The 11,087-nt window shown below is 44.1% G+C and overlaps 1 protein-coding gene across 2 annotated transcripts in view; it reads left to right on the forward strand.

Moving 5' to 3' along the window:
• Positions 1–10,872, forward strand: part of LOC113986937 (ubiquinol-cytochrome-c reductase complex assembly factor 1) — a 47,973-nt gene extending 37,101 nt beyond the window's left edge. For both annotated transcript variants that reach the window (XM_027719127.2, XM_027719126.2), the window contains exons 8-10: positions 5,668–5,745; positions 7,140–7,253; positions 10,511–10,872. In XM_027719127.2, the coding sequence (XP_027574928.1) occupies positions 5,668–5,745; positions 7,140–7,253; positions 10,511–10,645 (327 nt within the window). In that variant the 3' untranslated portion in view covers positions 10,646–10,872. The remainder of the gene's footprint in view (positions 1–5,667; positions 5,746–7,139; positions 7,254–10,510) is intronic.
• Positions 10,873–11,087: the final 215 nt, after the last annotated feature.

Consider the following 11,087-nt stretch of genomic DNA (forward strand, 5'->3'; position numbering starts at 1 on the left):
GATCAGTGTTTGTGCTGTGACACTTTCTGGCAGTGCCTGAGGTTGGTCTCAGTAAAGAACTGGAGTTTCACAGCATCTCTGTGAGTGCTTATGGTGAATATTTACCTTAATGATTCATCCACCTTTACTACTGTCTCCTACAAGTGCCTCTTCTAAACTGGGTTCTGGAACTTCCTTTCAGTTTATCCGGCTGAATTCCTGATTCCGGTGTGTTCGGAGACACGTTTGTGACCAGTTTTAGGCTTTTAGCAAGTAGTGTTTTAAGAGGCATCACAGGAAAACCCCTCAACAACTGCTCACCTTACAGGGGATCAGCACAACTCGACAGAGCACAGCAATTTGACCTCTTTTCTCTGATCCTTCTCTTGAGAGGTTGTCAGTGAGCTCTGCCAGCCACGTTCTGCAGGGAAGCAGGAATTTGGAATAAGCCCCCATACGCTGGATACAATTCAGATTGTACTGGAATCTCCTCTGCATCTGTAACTATTACCATGGCAGAGCTTCCTAATTAATAAGCTGCAAGATAGGAACAAACCTCATTTTCTGGGTATCAGGCAGGTAGGGATGAGCATCTGTTTTTGCTGAAACTTGTTGTATAACTTGCTTTTCTGTGTCTTGGAATAAACTTGCTCTAAGGAGTCTTATTTATTAATCAATTAATAAATGATTACACAATTGGTATGAAGGTAGCAGAATGTGTACAGGTTTTTCCATTACCATGGTGTTTTTATGGGTTGAAGATTTTGGCAGGAACTGGTTCTGCTACAACGTAACATTTAGCTTTTATCTAGGTTAATACAATATTGGGGTAGGTTGTCACCAAATGTTGAAGAAGGCTTTAAAGACTCTTCTCTGAAGTTAATAATTAATGAGGTGTATTACAAAACTACTTCTAATTAAAAAATTACAAAATTTATCAGAAGAGTTAATATTTAAAGTATGCAGGGACTCACAGCTGTGGCTAATTACAAGCAGTGATCTACTTTGCAGACAAAGTAGCAGAGTGGTTAATAAAAGACTCTAAAAGTGAATAATTTCTTCAATATCTTTGTCAGCTGACAAGTACGTGAGATTGCCTGAAGGAACTGGCCTTTATTTACTGCTGCAGAAATATTTTTAATCTCTTATTAATTTAATCTTTTTGATCCTAGCTACAGTCTCAGTAATTTCAAAATTACTGTCCTACAAGCAATAGTGATGTTATAGGACAAAATAAAAGGGCTGCGTGCAGCTTTGCCCATTTAATGTCATGTGTGTTTATTAAGAGGGCAGCAGACACCCAAAAAGCCCGTATATAACTGTATGTGCTTAAATATTATTTATAACTAATGTAAACTACCTTTCAAGTCATTCTTTCCAATTGCAACTTGAGAGAATGGGCATAAAAATGTCTAAATGTTTGCAGGATGACCTTTTTATCAAGAAAGCTTGGTCCTGTATCTCCTTCAGGAGCTTTTGCTGATATTCCTGCTCCAGCAATCAAAAGTGTCCGTGGGAGTGGATGACGTTTATGGCAGTGGGGCTGCAGAAGTCCCCAGAGTGGACTCAGACCTGTGTACCTTGTTTTGGTACACAGGAATGAATTTATTTTTACTGTATCAGCATAAAACCACTACTTTGCTGTTACAACTTTGACCACTCCAGCCGTGTGCTGCTGATGTGGTGTGTCAGTGCACCCAGTGTGAACATAACCTGAAAGAGCCTAATCTGAGTTTGAAAAGATGACTGTGCTGACACATCTGCTGTGTGCAGGTACAGGAGCAAATACATTGTACAGAAGAGTCTTTTTATTCTAGCAGGAGTGGTATAATGAGAATGAGGGGGTGGAAACCCAAGCCAGAAAATTCAAATATGAAATGAGATACACATGTTCAACTGTGAGTGTGATATGCTTTAGCCAAACACAACTTAGTGAGCTTAGTACGGGGGGAACTCGGCGAAATGTAATGGTCTGTGATATGCAGAGGGTCAGGTTCTATGATCTAATCATTTCTTCTGGCTGAAATCTCTTCATAAAAAAATCTAGTTCAAGCATAACTTACAGCCCAAAGAGAGGAGTTGCTGCCTGAAATTCAATGACTAGTGCTTGTACAAGGCAGTTAGAAATGCCCCTTCTGGCTTTATAGTCTATGGATGGATTAATGTGTTAAAGTAGCTTAAGGGTGCAACGCATGCTGGCAAAAGCTGAAGCAGAAAGAAACTCCTGTTCAAGTGCTCTCAGACAGTGACTCCTGTTCAAGTGCTCTCAGACAGTGACTCCTGTTCAAGTGCTCTCAGACAGTGCAGCCTGTGGCCATCACAGCTGGGGCTGTGCTGGCAGGACACAGGGGTGCAGTGAAACCGCTGGGGATCCGCAGGCTCTGCTCCGTGGGGACGGGCTGTTCCTGTCCCAGATCCCCGGGCTGGATGGCTCCAAGCAGGCAGAGCACATCAGAACCTGTAGAATCAGGAATTGTTAAGGTTGGGAAATACCATTAAGAATATCAAGTCACCATCAACCCAACACCACCTCTATATTCACCATTAAACCACGTCCCCAAGTGCCACATCCACATGTTTCTTGAACACTTCCAGGGATGGTGGCTCCACCACTGCCCTGGGCAGCCTGTCCCAATGCTTTACAACTCTTTCTGCTGTTTCTTTTCCCTAATATCCAATTTAAACCTCCCCTGGCACAACTTGAGGCCATTTGCTCTCGTCCTGTCACTTGTTACCTTCCAGTCTGTGCACGCTGAGCCTGCTCTGCACCGGGAGCCAAAACAAGTGGGGAGGAGGAGGAGATACATTACCCAGGAATGCTCTCAGTCCAACACAGGACACTGATATGGGCTGATCCTAGAGCAGCGTTCACTTTAAATACTGTGCCCATGTGTAAGGTATTTTCCTACCTGTCCAGCAGCACAGGAAAGCAGTGTGCTCTTACTTTCCTAGAACTCTTAGAATGCAAAATCTTGACTGAGGCTCGACGCTGTAACTCGTGACCCTCAGCACTTGGCTGTTGGGTGATGCACACAAACTCCTTCAGGCCAAAGATGAGGTTCCTTCAGTACGACACTGAAAATGCAGCAGTTGCTGCAGTTGCAGTTTGCTGCAGTTGTCCCATGGGCAGAAGTCTTTCAGTGAAGAGTTGTGACATGTAGTAGGAAGATACGTTAGCTGTACATTTCCTTTTGTAAAGGTCTTGGAGGGGTGAGATCTGTACCAAAAATGGGTTCCTTGTTTTGAACTAACACAGTCCTGGGCCAGTCAGGCGATAGTCCATAAATCTCTCCAGTGACAGCTCTGCACTGGGTTGTTCCAAGGAAGGCAAAGGGGCGAAGTCCCAAGAAGAGCTCCAGATGTTACTGATTTTTTCCCTGTTATTAGCAATTACTCACTTGGAATTCTCTAGCAGTTTTCCTTCTTAATAACAGACTGTGGAAGAGTCAGCAGAATCATGACCAACCAGATCATGAAACTTGCCAGTGGTGAGAACGTGCACAAGATCTGAAAGAGGAAGCGCTTCCAGCAAATGCTGATTTGGATTTACTCATTTTTCTTGATTTATAAAGAAGGATTTTTTCCCTCAGTGTTTGTACCTAACCAATGCCAGTTGTATTCTTCAGAAACTGTAATATTCCTTTAAATATCATTTTATTGCCTAAGATACAGCTCCATCCCCAGACTCATGTTTTATATCCGAAACTGTCTTTTAAGATGTATTTATTGCCATGTTTGTTTAACTTGGTTATCTCCTTCATCCATCTATTTCTTGCTAACTTAAAGCTGCTGCTCTTTGTTTTTAGTAGGGAAAGCTGCTTCCCCAGGGATGTATAGTCCAGGACTTGTCTCTGTAATGGGACTATTTGTTTTCTTTGCCCCTTGCAGTTGCCTGCTGTAACATTTGTAGTATGTGTTAAGTAATCCTTGAGGTAACATTTTTATTATGTCATAAAAAGTGCGTGGCAAATATATAATAACTCATGGAATTTGTTTGTTTAAAATGGAAGGATAATTTATTGAGTGTGTTACATGAGACCTGCTCCCCCTTATTAGAGCTGTAGAAGTGCAGCTTATTTAGAAGTATGTTCTATTGAGAAAAACCACGATCTCTGACATGCATAGAAGGTTTGAGCATGGTTGGGTAGAAATGACATCATAGTTTATGTACTCAATAAAAATTTAATTAAGTCATTACAGAAGTTGCAGTCATCATTTAACCCTCTGATTTCTTATGTTTAGTTCTTTTTTTAAACATTCAATAATAACCAGTCTCCAAATCTTGATAGCCTATAAAATATCTGCATGAATTTTAATAGTTTATATTAATGGAAAAATATGAGTAACTGACATAAAAGGAATTTTCCTTGTGTTTGCACTATGTGCATTGCTATAAAAATCAACAGATGAAAAAAGACAGTGGTTTAATGGAAGAATATTTGAACTGGAGATTTGCTCACTTGGCAAAAACTAACTCCTGTTTTGACAGAAAACCTGTTGCATAATTACTGAGGTGAATACTCATAAGGATGCTGAGAGAGTGAGTATTCAGAACAAGAGGTTCCCAGTGAGATGGGCTGTACCTCAAGGACCCTGCACTCCTGTTCACTGTCTCTGTTTTGTAAAACTTGTCTCCGGGCTCAGTCTCACACCTGAGTGTCCTGCTGGCGTGCAGGGCTTGATTATCCTTGTCATTTATAGTTCAGTAGAAAAGAAACGCTTGGATCCCTCACGAGAGCCAGAACAAAGAAGCAGCTTTGCTAAAGTGTAGCTGAGCCCTTGGGAGAGGACCTGAATCACTTTGGTGATGAAGTACAGGCAAAAGGGACAGACCGTGCACGAGGGAGATGCACAGGAGGCACTTCAGCTGGCCCTCTGCATCCAGCAGTTGCTCCAGTTCCATCTTAAGCTCACATGGGGTCAGTTCTCAAGCCAATGGGTGGCTTAGGCCAAACCAGCAAATATTTAAGCAGTTGTTAAATTTAGTTGAAAGTCAGTGTGGAACTTGGACTGAGGCACACAGCATTAGGGGGAAGTCGCTGGATCATCACAAACTCTGAAAGAAATTTAGTCACAGTCAAAAACTAGTGAGTCTGAGCTCCCAGAGATGCTGTAGAGGCAGAATTCATGTGCTTGCTGACTGAGAGCCAGTGCTGACAGGTAAGGAGGGAGCAGTGGCGGGGATGGTGTCTCTGTCTTTAGCATTCCTGTACTTTCACTCCAGTGGCACGTCCAGTTCTGCAGTCCATGCTTTGGGAGAAAAAAGTTCAAAAACCTTTGAGTTTCTAAGAATGAATCAAGGTCTGGAAAAGCTGCTCAATAGTTAAACTACAGAGGAGTCTCCATTCTCTTGGGCTGTGCTGGCACTGCCAGGACAGCTTTGCTTCCTGCTGCTCCAGCAACGTTTTCTCTCCGCTCGTGCAGTGGTGGCAGAGCTGTTGGCTCAGGGTGGTTCTGCCAGTTGTATATTGAGTAACACCAACTGCATTTGTGTCAGAATGAACAGAGCTGTGTCTCAGGGGGGTTCTACAGGGACTGACTGCACCAGGGTTTTGCTTACAGCTACTTCCTCAGCAAGCTGGGCTGGGGCACTGGTTCTTCTTTGCCTGCTCACAGTGAAACTGGTAACATTTTCTCCTCACCCCCTCTTTAGAGCCTACACTGATGGTTTTCTGGTCTATTTTTCAGATTAATTCTGTTGCTCTAAAGGAAGATTTGAAAAGTATGGTAGAAAATTTCTATGCAGCTCTGTTTGGATACGATGAGGTAAGAAGGATGTTTTCAGTGAATGTGCCACAACTGGGCCATCTAATTCATGAACTCAGAATATTCCAGATATTAGGTAGAACATTCAGTGTCCATATCTTTGGAGAAATGTTATGTTAGGGAAGAGACTTCTTAGTTATGTACCCTGAATGAAAGGACTTTTAAGAAAACAGCACAGAGCACATAGATTTAAACCATGGGATGTGGAAGGGGTTAGGGTGTTCTTGATGCTACTTCTCCTTCCCTGCTTGGCCATCACTAAATCATTTCCTCCCTCTGAATCCCATTGTACTAAGCTGTACTTTGAAAACAAAGAGTATTTATGGAGTATTTATAGGGAGTCTATGTGAGAATATTTATAGGCAGTACCTAATAATATGTGGGGGCAAAAGCACCACTGTGCACAAGTGTCTGCAGGACTTCCAAGAGGAAAATACAATGACATAATCTCTTTTTGTAGTTATTTTTTTGCTCTAGTGAGTGTTGCTCTTCAGATGCTCTTATTCACATAGTGGTACTAATTCTTTGCACAGTGATTTGCATTATTAATATCTTGTAAATGTAAAGTCATAGAGTTGTGGACAGTATTACACATACAAATTTATAATCTAGTTATAACTAGATGTGTCTGCCTGTGTTTTGTTGACAGTCTTTTTGGAAACAAAATGTCTGCTTCAATTAAAGACAAATGTTGACTTTTTTATTTTTAACTGAATATTTTTACAGTCCTGTTTTGCCTTTGGCAAATGTACTAGCAGAAAACAGTAGTTAAGAGGCTATAGTGATAATACCACATAATCTAAGAAGACAGTAAAAGTGGGAGAGGATTTGGATGAAAAGCTTCATGGATGTGGTTCCTGTATAAACCAAAGCCAATATTAGATTTAACTGGAAAAATCTACATGATTCTTGATGAGGAGGAGTTCTCTCTCATTTAGAATGAAAAGTAAAAAAGCAAAGCAAAATAGCAAAATCCAGACTACATTTCTGCAACGTTGGATTAAATATCCTTAAATTTTTCTTTTCCAAGTCTTATGGGCTTCACACGTTCCCGTGAGATGGTGCTGCCTTCTCTGCAAGGTCACCACTTTTATGGTAAAGATTTCATAACACAGAAATGCAGTTATCATCTCCTGCATTAGGAATACCCTGACCCAGGTTTTTTCCAAATTAACTTGCCAGAATATTGGTTACAGGCTGCTCTGTAAATTAATTTAAGGTTGTTTTTCCATTCTGGGAAAGAGTGATGTTGCTGCCTTTCCATGTGCAGGGCCCGTGGCAGCTGTGGCTGTGAGACAGGTGCCATGGCCAGGGGCCAAGTGCACTGACGTGGGTGTCTCGTGTTCAGACCCTCTTCACGTGCAGTTTTTAATCCCCCTCTGTACTTCCTTTAGGGAATCTTGTCTGATGATCATGTTCTGGCAGCAGCTCTTTGGAGGAACCTTTTTAACAGGAACTGTGACGACCCTCGGCATCTGGAGTTACTCGTGGAGTACGTGCGCAAACAGGTACGGAGGGAGGCTCCTCCCCAGCCTCTCTTTACAATATTGAATACTTGTTTTTATTGCTTGCATATGTAGCTCAGTTCTCATAAATAAATCTGATTTTAATATTCAGTGATCATGTTTAAGGAGAAAAAGGTAAAAATATAAAATCTGGATTATATTTATTATAGAATCGGAGACTATCCTGGGTTGGAAGGGACCCACAAGGATCATCCAGTCCAACTCCTGGCCCTGCACAGACACCCCAGCAATCCCACCCTGTCCCTCAGAGTGTTGTCCAAACCCTCCTGGAGCTCTGGCAGCCTTGGGGCTGTGCCCACTGCCCTGGGGAGCCTGGTCAGTGCCCAACCACCCTCTGGGGGAAGAACCTTTTGCTGAGATCCAACCTGACCCTGCCCTGTCCCAGCTCCAACCATTCTCTCAGGTCCTGTCACTGGTCATCAGAGAAAAGAGATCATTATTGCAGTTTGGTGAAAAGAGAAGCTCACAGAATATTGAACCACTTCTGTTCCTCTTTCCGGACATCTGCTATGGAGGGGCTTGAAAAATCTGTCAGAAATGGGCTGCAGCTTGTTGTAGGTTATAATTGTTGTTTTGGAGCTGGGATCCTCATAGTGAAATAGCTTGAAAGTCTCTGATGATCTTTGGGGGAAAGAAGGAAAAGGTTTTGTTTTCAAGACTAATTTCTATTTCTTTCAGTTATTACCTGGAGGAGACAATACTGAGTAGTGTTTGTCCTCTTAACCTTGAGGAGGTTTGTGATTAAGGTTTCTAGGAAATGTTCATGGGATACAGCCCAGGTGGGCATCAAAGAAAAGGGTGAGAGAGGTTCTGGAGAAAGAGTGTAAGGTGTTGGACAGGGAATTGAGGACCAGAATTTCCACAGCATCGTTCCCTGTAATGCTTCCAATACTGTATTCAGGATCAGATAGAGGTTTAGAGAGAAAGTATTTCAGTTTGTGTCTGAGAAAATGGCATGGGAAATCAAGGGCTAGGCTTCCCAAGGGACTGAGGACACTTTGGGAATGCCAGAAGGCTCTCGGGAGGGACTGGCTTAATTTAATTCTGAGGGTTGCTGATGCTTAACATCAGTGGGGCTGTAGGAAAGTTTGCAGGCAGCAAACACATATAAGAAGTCACTTGGGACAATTTCCTGCCAGGTAGGGAATTCGTTGCACTTCTGTATATTCAAGCAAAGGTCAGAAGCAATCAGCAGTTCAACAGGAAAGAGTGATCAGGTAGAAAAATGTGGCACGTTGGGGAGGAATCAGCACAGGTTCTGTGCAGACAGGTCATTCCTGCAGACAGGTGGTGCACTTGAGGAGAACATTCCCAGCTTTACAGATATGTCAATGAGCTCTGAACTTTTACCACACAAGAAGGAGGCATTGAGATTACAATTGTATTATCAAAACTTCAGCTCAGCACTCTGTAGTGTTTAAAAAAATGTAAAACAAATGCTCAGAGCTATTAAAGAATAGAGAATAAAATGGTGCTGTCCTGCCACTTTTTACATCCATGGGACCTGTGTGAGCTGACCATCAAGACAGACAAAACCTGAACTGGAGAAGGCTTAGAGAGGACCAATAAGGGTGACAGTGAAACAGCTCCTTTATTAGCAAAGAGTGGGATCCCCTGTCCAAAAAAAAAAACAGCTGAGAAAGAATAGGAGATAGCTCTGGGAAATCCTGAAGGCATGTGAAAGGTGTGCAAGGAAAGGTGTTCAGTGACACAGGAACGGGGGGACAGAATGTTGCCACTGCACATGGATTCCAAAGCCACTGTCCAGGGCCATTACAACCACTTCAGACTCAAATTCCCTGAAAGAAAAGATTTTGAGAGGGAGGGAAATCAGGAAGATAGCACTGTGTGCATGTGCTGTGTTTAACTCCTCCTGGGGAATCTACTGGTAGTGGCTGTGAGGAGCAGGGCATTGTGCTTAGGTGGCTTTTTGATGTGGCCATTGGTGCATTCTTTCCTCTGTTGAGAAACTCCTTGTCCAATTATCCTTTGTTTCCAGTAACATTGTGTACCAGGTCTTCCCCACAATTTCCTGTGGATCCTTCTCTAACATTGGCTATTAGTGGATGCCACAGAAGAATATACTAACAGGGCAACATATGCACTGTGCCCCTGCTCAGCTCTCCCAGCCTTTCTGAGCCAGCAGTGGTCAGCTTGGCTTCCACTAACCCTTGAGGGACTATTTTCTTTTTCTTTCCCCTCCCTGTATTTACAGTGTCCTGTGGCAGCAAGTTAATCCTATGCTATATGGCAAGAGGTTTTCTTATTTTGCTTAAATTTCATTAAATCCCCAAGTATTTTGCCCAGAGAAGCTGTGGCTGCCCCATCCCTGGGAGCATCCAAGGCCAGGTTGGATGGGACTTGGAGCAACCTGGGCTAGTGGAAGGTGTCCCTTCCATGGAGGGGGTGGAATGGGATGGGCTTTAAGGTCCCTTCCAACCCAAACCATTCTGGGATTTCTTATATTGTGAGGATGAGTGTTCATTCCATGTTCATCTCCTCCAGCTCCTGTGCTTTTATGTGATAAATCCCAGGTGCTCCCTACTGGTCAGGCCTTTTTTGTGTACTGAAAAGCCTCAGTCTGTGTGAAGCCCTTTTAATGAGAGCCCTCCACAGGGTGATGATATGGGCAGTGTCACCTGCAGGAATGCCAGGAAGATAAAATGACTCACGGTAGCTCTGCGTGGCTCCTCTTTGCCCTGATGCCAAACTCTCAGAGGAGGCATTAGCTGAGGTGTTAGTGGAGAGCCTGACACAGGTGACTCCAGAGGATCTGCAGATCCTTATCTCCCAAGCCTTGCCATGGTGCTTTGCAATCACAGAATCACAGAATATGCTGAGTTGGAAGGGACTCACAAGGATCACCCAGTCCAAGTGCTGGCCCTGCACAGGCCCATCCCCAGAGTCACCCCCTGTGCCCCAGAGGATCATCCAAACTCTCCTGGAGCTCTGGCAGCCTTGGCGCTGTGCCCACTGCCCTGGGGAGCCTGGGCAGTGCCCAACCAGCCTCTGGGGGAAGGACCTTTTTCTAATATCCAACCCAAACCTTCCTGACACAACTTCAGGCCATTCCCTCGGGTCTTGTCACAGTGGGAAGCGATCTTTTTAGGTCTACCTCGTGCAAATGGCAAAGCAGGCAAAAATCTCCCTGTTGTGCTTGCCTTCTGCACGTGTTTGTGCAGCTCTTGAGAGCCTTGACTGGGTGATGGGACAGTGGCGGTGACTTGCTGTGCTTGCAGGTGCAGCACCTGGACGCGCTGAGCGGGGAGGACCTGCTGCTCACGGGCGAGGTGAGCTGGCGGCCGCTGGTGGAGAGCGACGCCCGCAGCATCCTCAAGCCCCTCTCCCCCGTTTACAACGACGAAGGACTCTGAGATCCCTGTCGGAACAGCTTGGGAGGCGTGCCTGAAGTGGGACTGGGCCGAGGCCGTGGGCTCAGGAAGGAAAATCTGCTGTTGGAAGACAAATGTTTCATTAGCTATCCCATCCGTGGTGCCTCAGTAGCAACCTGGACAGCCATACTCCTCTGAACCTTCACCCGCAAGTAAATCCTCGTTGGTTTGAGAACCTCTGTCCTTTTTATGGCCCTGAGTGGCCCTGAGTGGCCCTGGCTGTCAAATGGACAGAGCTGCCTTCTGTCTTTAGGAAACCAGGTATTCACCATGACATAGAGTTCTCTCAAGAAGACATTTCTGTCCTTTGCCTCGTTTAAAGAGCTGCTACCCAGAGACACAGTGGTGTCCTCTGCTCCCTGAATGGTTGTCAATGCAAATCTGAGCTTTGCATATTAGATGTTAAATATATGTTTTAAAAGCC

Source organism: Pipra filicauda, unplaced genomic scaffold, assembly GCF_003945595.2.
Source record: "Pipra filicauda isolate LSUMZ 115617 unplaced genomic scaffold, ASM394559v2 scaffold534_size341627_pilon, whole genome shotgun sequence".
Taxonomy (NCBI): domain Eukaryota; kingdom Metazoa; phylum Chordata; class Aves; order Passeriformes; family Pipridae; genus Pipra; species Pipra filicauda.